Below are 18326 nucleotides of genomic sequence, written 5' to 3'. Positions count from 1 at the left end.
TGTAAACTCTGTCCAATTGCTGCCTTAATTTTGGAGATAATAAGAATCAGTACAACATATGCCAAATAAAGTGCCCATTGTTTTGCACACACACTAGCAGCCCCACTCCAAGCACCACACATGATCTGTATGCCTTTAATTATTGTTAAACCTTTTATGTTAACAATTTCTACTTGAAATCCAATGGACCTGTTGTCTTTAACAAACAATGCATTGAGAAAAGAAATCTGGTTTGATTGAACCTGTCTCATTTCTAGGTTTGCTTGTTACACCAAAGTAGACACAAGATAGCACTTCAATCCTTTATGATCATATGCCAACCATCTAGCCTCTCCATGCTATAAATTTGTCATCTGAAGGATGATTTTCTCTACTAATAGTATTTTCTAATCTAACATTTACCTTCCCCCAGTCATCTATGCTAGCATGATGTTGCTGCCAATGGTACAGGCCGTAAGCAGCTCCTAAAAATGGACAGCATCTCATAGTGGCAGGTGATTATTCTTTTTAATTTCCTTGATAAAATTCCAATGTTTGTCTCAGAGCTTCCTTTGCATACCTATCCTTTTGGATCAGGGCCAGTGTTTTTCTCCTTGAATGCCCTTTGGCACAGCTGATTTGCCAGCTCCTGCTCTTATAAAATAGTTAGCCTTACTGTCAATATAGTTCCAAATCTCTATCAGTGCCTTTTAGGATCTATTTCCTTTAATGCCTCCTTCTCAGAGCTCAAGACTCAGTTCAAATTAGCTCAAAACTAAGACGGTTACTTCTACTCCCCATAATAAGGAAGAACTGATATCCAAAAAAAATTCTCCAATTAAAACAACTAAAAATATTAGGAAAATAACACATACCCTTTTAATGCATAACCTGGCTTATGAGAAGGTTAAGGAAATTCAGAGACCCAAGACCACCAAAAAATACGCATCTAGATTGCTGAGCATATGCTAACACTGGCGATTCCTCTAAGGACATGGGTCAGTTCCTGTAAATCTTTAATGGAATATGAGAAGGTAAGAAGACAGAACCAAATCCACTCATTACGTGGGAAGTTGTAGCAAAGACCTGGATAAATATGGTGCCTCCAAAGGTCAACACTTTCAATGGGTAAAGTTAAAAATCCAGCAGATACAAACACCAGAGGGAGCAGGTAAGAACATTGATCTGTCCCAGTTTTGGCTGGTGAAGTGGTTGTGTAGAGAGACTGCCTTCTGAGAATTTATAACCACAGGCTCACACTCTCATGAACTTGGGGCTGCAATTTATATTTCCTGTGAAGCTCTAACATTCCAAGTTGAAACTTCAGCTTGACGTGCTCCTGACTGGCATTTCCTCCAGACATCTGAAAGAATCAAATCTAAATCCTCAGTGGGGAGAGGAATTCTTCCCTTAGGCCACTTAAAATTCCCAAGATTAAATCCAGTCAAATGGGAACTGAGGACAAATAGGGTCCTAGAGTTTGGGGGAATTAAATATCAGTTTGTGATGTGGGGGGAGGAGGGGAAAGCATTCACATGGGCCTTAGGTCTCTACATAGTAGAAAGAGAAATAAATAAACCTGGGATCCCCGTGAAGAGCCACACGTACTGTCAAAATACAGGATAGAAGAAAATCTTCCTACTTGAGGCAAAATCTCAAAGCAGACTTAAAATAAAAGCTGTGTCCTCCATGGCTCAGAGTGTGGGGAAAAATGTCATAATAATAGTCTCCTCTTGGAATTCTAGCCATAGACCACCCAATTTGGGCCTGGGATTCACATGTAAGTTGAATGCATGGTCATGACAAAGCTGTGCCCATAAATTGAATTGAAGTGGACCACTGCAGGTTGGGTTCTTCAGAAGCAGGGCCGAGGTAAGAGATGGAGGCAGTTGTTTATTAGAGATAAGCATTTGTAAGGGAAGCAAGAGGGAGCAGGATGGGGCAGAAGAAGAAAGGGCTGGAGGTGCACACACGATAAAGCCCCAGCCAGCCCAGCAGGGTGACCAGGAGTCAGTTCTGCTGCTAGAGCATCTCGAGGTGGGCCACAACAGCCAGGCCGTTGCACCTGCTTCTGGACCTCAGGTGTCGCGCAGAACCAAGGTAGCTAAGAGCTGGAGGGTGTCTGTTCAGCACTCTCTGCAATGGGGCAGCAAATTCTTTCTTGAAGGAGGATCTAGAAGCTGTATCTCCTTTTCTACCACATAGTCTTAGATCAATTGTACCCTCTCGGTCCTAGAAATAGAAAATATTTTGCGGGGGGGTACTTTTTCTTCATTTTTCACAATTCTTAGATTAAATTCAGCAAAGTATGGGGTCAAAATAATAAAGTATCAAACATGTAAGCAAGGAAGCCAGCGTGAGAGAAAAATCAGAAAAAAATGATCAAACATTTAGATATCACACAAGACTTCAATACTGACTATAAGCTCTTAGTTTAATATGAATTGTAAAAGTACAGGTATGCTGAAAATACGATAGGAAAATAAAGGCTGCCACATTGGCTGGGTAACTCCACATATTCTATGGGACTAAATTTGAAATTCTAGTAGAAACTGGCAATCTTCTAGGAAAATAAAATCTAGGAAAATTGGCCTTAATGTAGATAAAAAGTCCAAATAGAATAGACCATTTACCATAAAATGATTATAGAGAAAATTATGAAATAATTCTCAGGCTAAAATGCACTAGGCCCATCCAGCTTCATAAGGGAATTTTATTGGATTTTTCGTGATCAAGTAATTCCAGAGCTACTTAAATTATTCTAAACCCCAGAAAAAAGGAAGATTTACAAGTTCTTTTATGAAGCAGATTAACATATATTAAGTAAATTTAAATTTGTGTAAATAAATTTTTTCTAAATTGGCACAAAAATCTTATATAAATGATTACCAAGAAGTGTTAAGAACTACATTTAAGAAACAGTATACATGACCAACTAAAGTTTATTACAGGAATCTAAGGTGATTCAGCATTGGGAATCCACTAATATATTCACCATATTAAAAGAGAAAAATTATATAATTTTGAATGAAAGTTAGACAAAATTCAATTTTCATTAAAAAATCGATATTGTTTGTTTAAAAATCAATATTTATAAAAAATAAGTTTGCTTATTTATAAAAACCAATAAAAGGAAAAACCAGAAAACTCCTGTGAAAGCAAAGCAATGTTGGGGAGTGGTAAACAGACCAAATTTTAATGCTATGAAGTCTCTATAAGTAAGACAGTGAGGTAGTGGTATATAAATAGACAGACTAATGAAACAGTTTAGTATGTCTGGATATAGACCAAAAGGAATATGAAATCTCAGTATATGATAAAAGTATCATCTGAAATCAGGGAAAGAAAGAACTTTTAAGAAGTGTGGGACAGCTGAATAGTGAAATGCAAAAGATAAGACTGAATACATTCTTTATACTATATACCAAGATAAATTATAAATTGATCAAATTTCTAAATATGAATAGCAATTCTAATGTGGATATATAAATATATGTATTCTATATAATGTAGTCTTCAGATATATGTAGTCTTCAGATTTCAGACAGCTTCTTCGGTAAATGACTTGATCAACTAAATGAATCACTACAACATTAAAATTCACCACCTAGAGGCTTAGAACCTCACCCCCACCCTGTTTTGAGAGAAATCTTCTGCATCCGTGGATGTTTTGTTGCCCTTGTCTAGCTTGGATTAACACATAGTCTACAGGCACACACCTGATCATCTACATTTGCTCTCTTATAACACTAAACTATGTTTTCTACCTTTATCTTGCATCTACCTACCACTTCAGCAGTTTATTAAAAATAATAATAATAATAAAGGGAGAAATGTGGGATCCACATATAAATCAAGTGTAAAAATCAAACGAATATTCATATTTGATCTGACTGTTTATAGTTTATAATGTGTGATCAAAACCGAAAGTTTCTGTGATGACTGCCCTTGTACTGTTCACCATATAAGAACTTATTCACTATGTAAGAATTTGTTCACTATGTAAGAACTTGTTCGTTATGCTTCAGAAGATTGGTGACGAGAATTAGGCTTGGGGTGAATTAATGATTGTGCATTGAGCATTGACTCCCCTATACAGAATTTTATTGTTGTTAACAACCATTTGATCAATAAATATGAGATGCCCTCTCAAAAAAAAAAAAAATTCACCACCTACCAAAACACTTTTGTGATGGTTTGGTTATGTAATATTTGGTTATAAAATATTACTAATTAGTAATATTTACTAGTTATTACTAATTAATAATTTAAGCAATGAACCCTCAAATAATGAATGATAAGGTGATAAGAATGATGAAAACTTGTGGTTATGCTAAACATAATGATGGTTAGATAAGTAGGATGCTTTTCCAAAAGCTGGTCAGAGGATACTGGAATTGTATATATTAATGATGTAATAAATCAGCACTGTACCTAAGAGAACAGACACGTTCAAGCACATTAGAAGCCATGACTTACATACAAAATATATCTTTGGCTTGTAGTAGTCACATAAGTGAGCTAACAAATCAAAACTGTAAATCACTGCTGAAATGCCCAAAGGAGCTCTCTTTTAAAAATTTAAATGCAATACCATTACATATGGAAGAGAGCTGCGACATTTCTTAAATTTTTTCTACAATTACAGTTTTATTACTTTAGAACAAACTTCTCCTTTCCTTTCCCTTCCTCTTCTGAGAAAATCAATCCTAATTACTGATATTTTATAAGTCCTATTACTGCTCAAATAGATCATAGGTTTTAATAATCACTTGCCAGTGACTTAAAGACTCAAACTAATACAAAAGTACGTTAGAGAGAGAGAGTGACCACAGGGCTGTGAAGGTGCCTTCAAGAGTAAAGGAAATTTGAATAGAATCCTGCCATGATCTTAACCAAATGAGACCCAAAAGAGAACCAAATGAGACCAAAAGAAGTGAAAAAAGAAAGGCCAACTTTTCTCACAGATTCTGCAGCAATCTGATCTAGATAGAATCTGCATTCTTTGATAACAAAAAAATACAGCAAGCAACCACTAGTTCATTGGGATTTTGAGTAGCTTTCCACACCAAGATAAAAGATTCATGTTCAAATGTTTCTGTGCTCATCTTGCCATTACTAGTAATGTCTTCATCTTGAAACCAAATTTTCCACTCCAATACAAGCCTGCGGTTGTCTCCCTACTTAGAACTGTAATTTGTTAACATTAGAATTGCTAACTAAATCTTGAAATTAGAAGTTATAAACAAATCATAAACTAGGAGAAAAATCTCTTTTTCAGCAGACATTTCTATTCTTTGCAAGTAAAATCCTCCTTATTATGTCCTTCAAAATTTCATAAAATATACTGTCCTTGCTTTGAACTTTGGCAGGTGGAAAACCTCCCTGAGATTGTGTAGTGGACTCGGAGAGTAAGTGGCGAAGGGTGAGCTTGAATAAACATATAAAATCATGAGTACCCAACCCAACAGCAGATTGTTCCACTGGGAAAGAGAGAACTGTTAAACTTCATTAGAAACTTGTCAAATAGTAAGACATTTAAGGCACTTAGTTGCAGTCCTCCTTCCTACATCCTTACAACTCTATAAATCCCACCTTTAACAAGCTTTCTTGCTGTTCCAGGTTTAAGATCTTGCTGTTGCTGTTCCCTCTGTCCATTACTCTCCACACTTACCACAGTTACTCTCTGCTTACCTTACTCCTTTGCTTCCATTGGTTGCTGCCCAAATATCACCTCATTAAAGAGAACTTTCCTGACCATGTAACTAATAGAGATTCTCTCTTCTTAGTTTGATTGACTCTTCTTAAAGGCATTCATCTCTAGTTTACCTAATATACCTACACTTTTAGGTATTTAAATACTTGGATATTACACACATATACAATGATATTCTATTGCTTATATACTTTTTTTTCTCCCCCTCCCACTCCACACACGGGGCAAAGATGTTGCTTTATTCACTGCTGTACCTCAGCACTTAGAACAAGCACATGATAGATACGCAGTAATTACTTGCAAAATGACTAATAAATAAATAGGTGAACAAATGATCTGACAAGTAGGAGAAAACGTGAAGACCTGGATAAAGTTCCCGGGGGGAAAAGAGAATATGGTATGGGGGAGTCAGGCTCTGGTGTGGGAGGGTGAAAGGGAGCCCTCATCACTTTTGTCAGGTTCTGAACTTTGCTTAGCACTGGCCCTTTGGCAAGTCATTTTGGCTTTTAAATCCAATAGGAAATGCTTCTGGTTTATTTATGAAACATGAAAAGGAGGAATGCATAGTCCTACTTCAAACTTGAGCTTAAAAAAAAAAGTAAACATTTGCTTCCAAATACTGTAGCTAGAATAAATTATGTTAAAGATAAAAATATTGCAGAACTCTGGTTGAATGACTAACTTGTGAAATCCCATGCCTGTCCTCTTCCCAAACACTGACTCCCACAATAACTGCAGGGAAATCTCCTGGAGATAGATGTAGTGAACAAGTGATCAGTTCCAAAAGAAGAAAAAGGGGAGGCTAAAAATGAGAACGATGACATGGCAAGTAAAATTAACAGCAGAAAGAGAAACGCACCTGGAATCTAAGTCAGCCTGGCAAGCACAAGCCACAGCACCACTCAAAGAGCTTCTTCCTGGCACATACTGAGGGGGATGGAGAGGCGCTGCCTTCCCCCTGCCGGAAGGACCTCTCCCAGATGACCACATCTCCATCTGCTCCTCCCGGCCCTCTCTCACCCAGCTCTCACACACACTCTCTCCCTCCCTCTCCCCCTCCCTCTGTTCTACTGATCTCGGACCCAGTCCTGTTTTCCTTGGTGCCTTGGCAAGAACAAGAAATAAATTCCACATAAATGTGAAACAGGACCTGACTCCCCTCCTTGACCTAAAGAGTTGGTTTCCCTGGAGCACTAGCACATAGATTTTCTAAATTTATTAAAAAATGTCAGACACTTAACAGAGGATGTCAGGGAATCTAAACTGGGAGGCAGGATACTTTCTGCTGCCCTAGTAGGGCTTTGTAAGTTTGTTTGAACATAATACAAACAGCTTGTGTTGCTAAAATCATTATAATGATGTAAATTATTTATAAAGATAAGCACAGCTAAAAGTGAAATTAAAACACCATTAATGGATTTCACTATATTCTGTTTGGCTTTGTTTTGCTGTGCTTTAAGGCTTTTGAGAATTAAAGGCATGGGCAGGAGAAAAGTTGATTAAAATAGATGCATAATAAATAACTTTTCTGGTTCTAGTGAAAGTTCTCTTCAATTTGCTGCCTTACGCCAAATGAATTGGGGCACATAAAACCAAAGAATTTTCCCTAGAATAGAGTTGCCAGAATTAGAAAAATAAAAATATAGCAAATAAACACTAATTTCACTGGACATTCCATATTTCATCTGGCACCTCTGCCCAGTAGGGCTCTTGCCTAATTTAGTGTCATGGTTAAGAGCATGGCTCTGTGGAGAGACAGCTCTGTCATCCTAGTAAATAATTCAACCTCATTAAGCCTCTGTTTTCCTCATTTGTAGAATGCATTAATAATGGAACCTGTCTCAGAGTAGTTTTGAGAATTAAGCGATTCCATCCATATAAAACCACACAGAATGGTATTTCACATAGAAAATACTAAATTAACTTCTATTATTCATAGTAGTAAAGGATGGCATTTTTTAATCAAAGAGTGAAATTATTAAAAGATTACTTATAAGTGAGATTCAACCAAGTTTCCTTGGTTTGGTTTTATTGCATTTTTAACCTTAGGAACTGCTGTTGAAAGGAAGAACAAGGGGTATATGTTGTTCTTCAAGGAGCATACACTGGAAATATCTCCACTTCAGCTCTACATCTGACACCTGGAGAGGGATGGGAAAGGAAAAGCAATAGGGGTGAAAGACACAGATTAGATGGAAGGAAGACAAAGACAAGCAAGATGTGCTTCATTTGGCCTGCACAGTATTTTTAAATGTTTTAAGTTATTTCCCAACACTTACACACTGGGAAGGTTCACATAAATGTACAGAATTCTGGCTACTCTTGACAAATCAGAAGACTTGAGTAGCAGTTGCCCTTGTTAGATGAAATGTGTGTATTTCAGTTCATCCCTACTGTCTACCGGACACTGAGGCCTAGTGTTGGCTGCCGTTAATCAATGTACTTGCACTTCTATAATTCTTATACCACAATCTGGAATCCCCAGTTTTCAATGGGACACTCAGTCCTTCAGAACGAAGTTTATACTTCTCTGGCTCCTGTGTATCTAGGTTTGGTCTGTGGCTAAGTTCTTGTCAAAAGAGCAGAAATGGAAGTCTTGAGTGGCAGCGTCTATAAATCCTAATTGACAAGGTAGCTACTGCAACCCTTTTGTCCCTTACTTCTTCATTTCTGTCTCTGTTGTTCTAACTAAAAGTGGGACATGGTGGTTGGCTCTCGGGCTGCCATTTTGGGCCACTGCAAAAAGAGCTGCACTGTACAGAGCCAGTGTTCAAAGGGATTTCCTGAGCTGAACTACCCTACAAACCTTATGCTATTTCTGAACTTTTAAATGAAGGAAATAAATATCTATCTTACTTAAGCCACTATATTTCATGTTATTTTTTGTCTATTCATCATAGCTGAATCTAATTAAACTGACTGATATCTTAAGTATATTAGCTTGTAATATTAGCTTGACCCACATGATTTGTCATTTGTCAAGTTCAAAATGATGAGTTATTGACAGTTCCTTGGGGTTTAACCTAATACATGCACATGGAAGGTGAGTGTGAGGAAATCTTGAATACATTATGAAAAAAAGGAAAATAATCTTTGGTCACATCAGAGATCAATGATCTTAACATTTTACTATTTATTAAACTTTTTGTGTGTGTCTGTATGTGTCAAAATCAAGTTTATAATATTACTGCTGCCCTATCTGGGAGATACTACACAACTAGAATAAACGGATTGGTTTTGCAGATCATTGGCACTTTTTCAAATTTATCTATTTAATATTGTTTTCCCAGAGGGTCAAATGATATCATCTTACAAGTTTAAATTTGGTAGCAGATAATTGGCTTCAAGATCTTGGATTCCCAAACATGTCTTTCTCCTGTGGAAATATAGTTTTGGCTCTTATGGATATTAAAATGTATAAATTCACCTTTAAAAATAAACTGAAATAAAAATAAGCAATCTTTCATTATCCAAGCTTATTATAGGATCTCTGGGATCCATATGTTGATTCTAAAGATACTATTCAAAAGCTGTATCCATACATAAATTTACACTGGCAGTATTTCTTTCTTCCTGACATAGTGCTTTAAAATTCAAATGCAAAGAGACCATCTTTATGTTATCTTGCCTGTGAGTGACATCCTCCATTAAGGCCTAAATTTACCTCCAACCCACATAGATCCAGTGTTAAGAGAGTTTGCTGCTATGAATTTTAATAGCTGGAGTGAAGAATAGTGGAATAGAGGTTTAAAAAATCACTTGTGCTAAAAAAACTTAACCTCACATCAGTTTAGATATACTTTCTGAACATTTATCTTCAAATAAGATTTGCAGAGGAACCAAGTGCAGACTTGAACTCAAGAAGAAATAGGAGGCATGAGTCAATATACCCATAGCAAGTAGCCTGTATTTTGTCATTTGAAATCAAGAATGACTGGCAAAAACTCGCTTGTGAGACCTACTATAAAATACAGGTGGAGTTAAAGGGAGTATGGTCATGTGTGTCTATATTAAAAAATAGAAAATTTATAACAATACCTGTGGAAATAAAGTATAAACATCATGTGAAAAGTTAACTGTGAAATTTCTAAGTATCAAATAAGAAGTTATTACTCAAATAATGGTAAAAATGGTTCTCCACCTTCATTTACAATGGAACAGAGGACATAGGCCTGCTCTGTGCAATGAGAAATATTTTCCAGCAGGGAGGGCTTGTAGACCATGAAAGTGTTAACAAGTGAAGGTGTTGAGGTTTCATTAGTGAAAGCATTTTTTTTGGAAGCCACATACACTCATGTATTGGTTACTTCTTGCTTTTTCAGTATAGGAAATAGGAAAGTGCACTTGATCACTAGCCCAGTGCCTATTTCCAGTGCTCTTCCCAGTAGTGAACTCATTCCCCGATTAAGGGACAGGTAATAAGAGTGCACCTCCATCGATCATGAAAAAAAGACTCGCCATGGAAATAGAAAGCTAAGCAGACATAGATGGTGAGTGTATTGAAAAGAAATCTGAAACAGGAAGGGGAACTATGAGATGATAAGTAGTATCTGGGACTGAGCAGTGGACAGAAAAGAGAAAGTCCCTAGAAGCAGCAATTTAGATAATTTGCTCCTCCCCCCCCCCCCCGCCCCACCCCACCCCCAGCTTAGGTGGGGCAAAGCGAGGGCTGGATGCAGGAGGCCACTTCTCCCGGATGAGGCTGAGGAGGATGGGAGGCAGACTCTTTAGAGCCATCTAGGTCCAGGCATGTTTTTGAAGTAGACAAAGGTTTCTGTTTGCAGAGTTAACCTTCCAGTTTCTTCTCTGATTGGGGCTGCTATGTTTTCCGACCCTTGTGTACTGTTCCCTCGTCAGTCCCTCTAGCACCCTAGCACACCCATTTGAGTGTTTCTCTTCTCTATCCCTCAAACACAGAAAAGGTCTACATTCATATGGGTCTTCTCTTGGTTCTCTTTCTTAAATAGGACCACAAAAACAAGTTCTATCATGATTTTCTCATTTTCTAACTCTTAGGGATTTTCTTTTTATTTCTTTCCTTCTCTGTCATCCTCCCTCAGTGTTCCCACATTGCACTTCCAGTTTCCTGGACATGGAAAGTGTCTTGTGAAGTACAATGCTACACAGAAACAATAGGTTGTTCAAGTGCCTCTAGATACTCCAGAAATTCTGCCTCACTGGGTCTAGAAAAGGATTGGACTCTGTGTTTTATAAAGTTCCTTGGTGCTTTCAACTGACCCTCTATTTGAGAAAAAATGAGCCAGTGAATATTTCAAAGAAAGTTATAACTCCCACCCTAACATTCACATCAAAATGCAAAAGTTATCTCAACCAAGTACTTTTAAACTACTAAGCATTGTACCTCATAGTTGTTGTATTATCTTCATCCTTGTGTGTGTCTGTATATGTATGTGTAATCTCTCTATGATGGTTGATATTTGAATTTTTCCTTTTTCTCATTTCTTTTTCAATTTCTTTTTCTCCTTTTTTCTTTTCCCCTGTCTCTTCTGACTGTATTATGGACTTACAGGTTCAAACGTCTGTAGAAGTTAGGCCAGTGATGGCTCCAGCATTTGTACTCAAGAATAATTAAGGTCCAGTAATAGTATGAGAAAGGAGGCAAAATCAGCAATCTTCAACCTGAAGAAAGCTTGGCCTTGGGGTTAGGAGGGCACAGGAGGATTTTTAAGCGATGTAATGACACCAATAGTTAGAAAGGAATTGGTTTCTCACTCCCAACATGCAGTTGCACTCTTTCACAGCATCAAGTAGATTCTATTTTCCATCTCCTTTTTCACAATATCCCATTTCCTACTAGAAGTCATGCCCTGGGCCATTAGGAGTCTCATGATAGCACATTGTTCCAAAGGGTAACAACTTGCAAAATAACAAACTAAGGGGCAATTACAAATACTGTTATTGGGAAACCTCATTTGAGCAATAGAAGCACATCAAACCTCTTTCAATAAAAGCTTCCTGTCTTCCTGCATCATGTCATTCTGGGTAAAAATGAAGAAATTGGGTATTGTAGTGCTTGTGATGAGTCTCCTTTACAACTTTAATCTCTCCATCCTTAAACTATTATAAAAGAATTAATTACTAAAGAAAGTGCATGCAAAGCAATATGAAAGAAAATATAAAGGCTGAAAATGGATTTTTCCTACTCAAATTGTGGGGATTTCTCTATTTTTCCTCAGTATTCCTCCAAAGAATGGGCAATTAGGTGGAATGAAAATAACCCCCAAACAACCAAACAAGAGCAAGAAGTACCACATCATTCTAATTACAACAAATGAAACCTGCAATTGCAAATTTAAGGTGATATCATTTAAACTTGGTATAATTAAAGCATGCAATAAGGTAATACAATTAAGAACAAATTTTGTCAAATTATATAATGAAATGTATATAGACATACATACACATTTCATCATATATACACACATAATGTGTACACATAATTAAATTTTTAAGTATATGCATTCTTTTAGTTCACCTTATAAAACGTTAAATATTTACAAATTTCTATTACAATACATAAAAATGCATAGTGGCTGCTGGATCAACTCATTTATAGTGTATACTTCTTTATTTTGTTAATACATAGGAAAAGCTTAATCTTACCACCTAAAGAAACTAATGGAGTTATTTCTGACTTGTCATATGTAATTTTTAAAATTATTCCTAAAAGCTGAACTTGACAGTCTAATATATGCATGTGTACCCGTTTACACAAGGAATATTATGCCTTTTAGCATCATCTGTGCTTCATAAATTTTATGCCTTTTAGCATCCTCTTTGCTTATAAATAATATTAGCTACTCATACAATGCATTATTATAAATTAAGTAATAAATGATAACATATAAACTTATTCCTTTCAGTCTTTCAAGAAGTTAATAACATTAGTTATGTTAATATTGATTACATTAGTGCTTATATCATTTTAATCCTTAATCAACTGCTTTTGTTAATTTTTTATGAGATATATTCCATAATTTATCTTAGGCATTTTTATTGTATTATGAAAATTCATATTAGCATGTATATGTAAATTGAAAAAGAGAGCCAGACTTTCTGACAGAAATGAAGTCTGATTTGGCTGATGGTATTAACCGTGAAGATTGGCTTTGTTAATTATATTATATGGCAGACCTTATGTAGAAATTTATATTACTTCAGGTCTTCCAAGAAGAGCATGCCACAATATGATTAGACATGCAAGAGGTTTATTGGGGGAAAAAAATCAAAGGAGGAAAAAGAGGAAGGAGCAGGAGTTGTCAAGGGAGCCTTTGGACTACAGTGCAGCTCCGACACCTGTGAAAGGGGAAGAGGAAGGAGGCAGAGCAGGGGAGGGAGAGCCTGACTTCAGTGCAGTTGAGGCAGTTCTGACTGCACTTGGAGCGTCCCAAGCCCAAGCTGCCGATTAGAGGAATACCACAGTCTCCGGAACGGCGTGGCGCTATCACAGGCACCATTGGTTGGGAGCTGCCCAAGGCAAGTACAGCTTCAGTGCAAACCCAGGAGTGGATCCAAAGAGCAGCCCTCGGGCCATCAGCCAACTGGGCTCCTCACAGCAGGAGATGCCAGTAATGTGTTCCAGAGCCGTCACAAACTGAATGAGTTAAATCTATCATCTGTAGTCTTAAATTTCAATATTTCTAAAACATATAACACAATAAAAAGTATTCTTACCCAAAATTTTGTATTGGTAAAGATCTTTTGAAATCAACAGTATTTTAATTTTCATAGACTTCTCTCGGTATATTGGCTTAAAAAGCAAAAAAAAAAATTTTTTAAGTCTCTATGTGAAAAACGGATAGATACAATTAGTAGTCATTTGATAAGTCTTACTGATTCTCAGAATCAGAAAAGTGAATGATTATGACTAAGTAAAAATTCCTAGTGCAAGGCAGGTTGTTTTTAGTTCTTTGCTTTGTACAAAATTAAAGAAAAATCTAATTGAATCTCTAACTGATGTATCACTAAAAATAATTTTTGAAGATAGGACACTATATGCTTTTTGGCAGGCTATTCAGGAGTTTAAGGAATTAAGTGAAATAGTCAAAAAATTGAAATTCCAACTTATATGAATGTTTTGTTGCAAAGTATGAGTGTGACCAATAAAAGACTTTCAGGCATTAATATATATTGTATCAAGATAAAGTTATGGTGACGGCAGTAGAACTGAGAAAATATGATGTACACATCAAACAGGTGAAAAGGTGTTTAAGAGGATGATGAATGTCAAATTGCTTTTGTTTCAGTTTCACCTTGACAACTGGAAAGAGCATCATGTCCACTCTTGAGACAAAGAAAAGGCTAGAAAAACATCAGATTAATTAATTAATGTTCTTTAACCAATCAGACAACAGAGGGCACAGAGCAAACAACCAACCAGAAATCTGAGGACAGATGTCTGCAGGGAGAAGCATTTGTTTATCTAGGGTAGATGCTATCAGACATCACAGATGCCAGTAAAACATCAGCTCCTATTTTTTAATAAATAGCAAATTACGAAGTATAGGCTAGGCTAACAGCATGAAGCTCTTGGAGGCCTGATATCCGGGTACATAAAGTTTCCCAATCCATGCACATTCTTCCTCCATAAACCCCATAAGGCACTCACTGAAATGACTGGGAGACAAAGTTCCCCAGTGGTGCTGTTTGGGAGAAAAGATAAGCAACCACAGCTGAAGAATGATGAGAAACATTTCAGACATTACCCCTTTCCTGAGCCCATCCAAATTCTGATCTAATTTGTGTTTATTATAGGCATAAAATTCTGGAGAGGCAAGGCACCATAGAGATTATCTGGGCCAATGGTTCATTGCAAAAATGGAGAAATTGAGTTACTTATCCATAAATGCTTCTGAATGCATGAAAATTATCAATATGAATATGGAAAGTTGCTCAACATCATTTGTCATCAGGAAATACAAACGAAAACTACAGTGTGATGCCACTTTACATTCACCAAAATAAGAAGTAAATTTTAAAGTCATTTTATATTGACATGTTATTTTAAATTAACCTTAAGTTAATTTATCCAAGTTAATACACAGTAAAATGCAGCATCAGGTCTAAAACCACAGTCTTCTCAAATGTTCCTCAGTACCTTTCAGTAACACCTTCTAGTCCTTTAGCAGTGGTATGCATGTACATTCCAGCATAAAAGACATGTTTAGGAATACAATAACATCATGAGTTTGATCTCCTGTTCAACCTCTGGAATTTAGCTACATTATCATAGATAGTGTTTGTGTATATGAGACAAACATATATGAGTAACAAATACTGACGTCAGAAATGTTAACTGGCATTTTGGCTCTGGACAGGTGAATTGTGGCTGCACTTCTCTGTTTGAGTAATGCTGGCAAATGAAAATACAGACTGCTGCACGGAGGGCATTATTTAGTTTCCTGACTGGGACTCCTTCCCAGGGATATGATCAATCTTTCTCAACAAATATGAACTTTTCTGAGGCATATTTAGCCTCCCTTATAATGAATCAGAACAATTCAAAGAACAGAAAGAGAAAGAGAGAGAGACAATGATTTGATATTGAAAGTTGAAAACATTCATCATTTGGATTTTATAGATAACTACTAAACCAAATTTACTTTGAGTGAACACTCTTATTTCTTCGATTGAGTAGTTTTAAAAATCTAACAAATTCACTCAATGTGATATACATTATTTTAGAGGAAATCATTTTTATGGCCCAAGTCAAATTATTCATTACACATATAATTAATTGCATATAAAAACCTGCCTCTTTTTCTCCTCAGAAATGTGCTTTTAGGGTATGTGTGAATCTGAAGAACATACACAGAGTCAGATGTATAAAAGACATGTAACTGAATATTTGTCTTGGAAAATACAGCTCTTATTCAAAGAAAGTATTTGACTATTGTGTATTTTTATAAAATAAAATGATACTGAAAATACAGCATATTAGATTTGTTGATCAAAGCTAAAGCACTGCTTAGAGGGAAATTTATAGCATGAAAGGCTGTATGAGGAAATAAAAAAAGTTTCAAATTAATTAAGTCTCTACTTAAAGAAACTAGGAAAATATAAATAAATTAATCCAAAATAAAAAGAAACAATGAATTAATCAAAGCAAAAGCAGACGTCAATGAAATAGCAAACAACAGAGAAAATCACAGTACTAATAAAAGAAGAAAGGAAGTTCTTTGCAACAAATAGTGCTATTAAAAACAGAAACTTTAATCAATCCCTATCTCACATAATATACAGATATAAATTCAAGATGGATCAAGGACCTAAATGTAAAACTAAAATTACAAAGCAAGTAGAAGAAAACAATATCTGCTCAATTTTGGGAAAGGCAAACTTTTTTTAGAGAGGTTATGAAAGTACTGATTGCCAAAGAAATAGTTGATTAATTGTACTTTTAATAAGTTAAAAACTGCCACTTATGAAAAGACATGAGTAACAAAATTAAACAGAGAGCCAGAGAGTGGGAGAAAATATCCACAATACATGTGAATACAATACATGTATCAGAGAAAGGATATGTATCTAGAATATATAAAGAACACCTACACCTAAACAATAAGATAAACGGCCCAATTTAAGTATGGGTAAAACACTTAAACACATTTCAATGGATTGCATAAAAAAGACCAATATGAACATGACAAGTTGCTCAAAATCATTCGTCATCAGAGAAATACAAAATTAAAGCTACAGTGTAATGCCACCTTACATTCACTAAAATGACAAAAAGGCCTACATTACCAACTGATGGTGAAGATGCAGAGCAAGTAAAATTCTTATACATTATTGGTAGAAGTGTAAGATAATACAACCCATTTTGGAAAACTTTAGCACTTCCTGCTGAAGTTAAAGAAACACCTATCCTATAATTAACAATTTTACTTCTAGATATTTACTCCATAGAAATGAAAGCATATGTCCAGAAAAAAGTCTGGATAAAATAAAGTCCACTGCAGCTTATCTGTAATAGCCAAAACAAATAAGAACAAAAAAACCCAGGAATAATCCAAATAAAATATCACTCAACAATAAATATCAACAAACTGTTGATGTATTCAAAAACATCAGTGAATCTTGAAAATATTCTATTGAGCAACAGAATCCAGGCACAAAAGAGCCTGTATAAAACTCAAGAACTAGCAATGCTAATCTTTGATGATTGAAATCAGAATGGCAATTGTCTATGGTGGGTAGACATCAGCGGTACAGGGCCACAAAAGTACTTTATGAGGTATATAAATGCTCTGTAACTTGTCACACTGGTTTTACAGGTGCACACATTTTTCAAAATCCATTCAGTATATATTTAGGATCTATATTTCACTGTTTACAAAATTTACCTCAATAATAAAATGATGCAATAAAAATAAACAATGTATGCTTCAACCACTGCAAACCAAAAACTGCAACTATAAGTATATTGGGAGATTTGGAATCCTTTTTTGAGTCATAGGTTGTCAAATTTATGTCTTGTAAAATACAGCTTTTCTTAAAAGAACGACTATTTTTGCTATTTCTTATCATAGCATTTTTACTGTGCATTGATGTTTTTAAGACAAAGTACCGTTATGATTTGTCATATACCCAAGGCCACTTTCCCACTCTGCATTTCCATTCCTCATGGACAGAGTCTGACCAGCATGTGGCATTCTGGCTTATATAAGTTTCTCCATTAGCATTATTCACAAGGAAAAGATGGCTTAAAAGGCAGATCAAAATTACTTAGGTCAAATAATGATGTAATTAAAAAGCTGGGAAAAAAACAACAGACATTAAATTTGTTCTAAAAATAGTGAATATCTCTGCAATTTTCTCCAAAGAAAACAATTAGATAAATACATTGTCAATATAAAACAGCTGGGGATTCTGTTTAGCAAATAAGAATTCTTTATCTGAAAGCAATTAAAAAATTCTTTTTCAACTCAAGGGTCTTTTCTTGCTACTTGCTGTGCATAATAGAAATTAAATAGTTTCTTACTCACAATGGGAGGCTGACTCCAGTTGGTTTTATTCATATCAACTTAAAAACAAGTAAGGAGAATAGAGATATCACAATGTACATAATACTTTTTATTTTAATAATTGGTATTTTTTAAACTTTCACTTTGTTAAGAGAATATTTGTAAAATAATGAAGCTTTAAAAGTTTCAGACCACATACAGTTCTTTGTTTCAAAACCAAATCAGTCTCAAGTTTGAAAGAATAACAATTAGAAAAGAGAGAATTAGTAAGTTGTTGTCTTCCTAAAATTGCCCAGCTGCCTCTAATTTGGGAAAGATAACTACAGGTTAGGAAGACCAATGGAAGCTGGCAAACACAAGCATTAATAGGAAGCTAAACTGAGTGCAGGAGAGAGACTGGCAAAAATAATTTGCAGATAAAGCTCTTGAGAAGATGGGGAAGTTCGTGAGGACGTGTCACAGAAAGTTCATAATAACCTCTTGAGCACTTGTAAAATCCATAGCTGCAAAGTATCAGCAGTAGCTGTTCACACTTTAAATGCCTGAAACATTCACCTCTTGAAAGCAGAGCTCTGACTCTTTTGCATAAAAGGAAATAGTAAGGACTAGGGATGACTCTTGGTCAAACTGGGATACAATGGCTG

At 35.7% G+C, this 18326-nt stretch overlaps 1 protein-coding gene across 2 annotated transcripts in view; it reads right to left on the bottom strand.

Annotated features, from left to right (window-relative positions):
* Window positions 1-18326, bottom strand: part of IQUB (IQ motif and ubiquitin domain containing) — a 114495-nt gene that overhangs the window by 12037 nt on the left and 84132 nt on the right. The window contains exon 13 of one of the 2 annotated variants that reach the window (XM_073238501.1): window positions 7633-7836. The exons of the other annotated variant lie outside the window; for it this stretch is intronic. Coding sequence (XP_073094602.1) covers window positions 7741-7836 — 96 coding nt within the window. The 3' untranslated portion in view covers window positions 7633-7740. Of the gene's footprint in view, window positions 1-7632; window positions 7837-18326 lie in introns of those variants that run through there. 2 annotated transcript variants of the gene reach the window in all.

Source organism: Manis javanica, chromosome 6, assembly GCF_040802235.1.
Source record: "Manis javanica isolate MJ-LG chromosome 6, MJ_LKY, whole genome shotgun sequence".
Taxonomy (NCBI): domain Eukaryota; kingdom Metazoa; phylum Chordata; class Mammalia; order Pholidota; family Manidae; genus Manis; species Manis javanica.
Note: the sequence above shows the minus strand (reverse complement) of the source record. Positions and strands in the feature narration are given on the sequence as shown.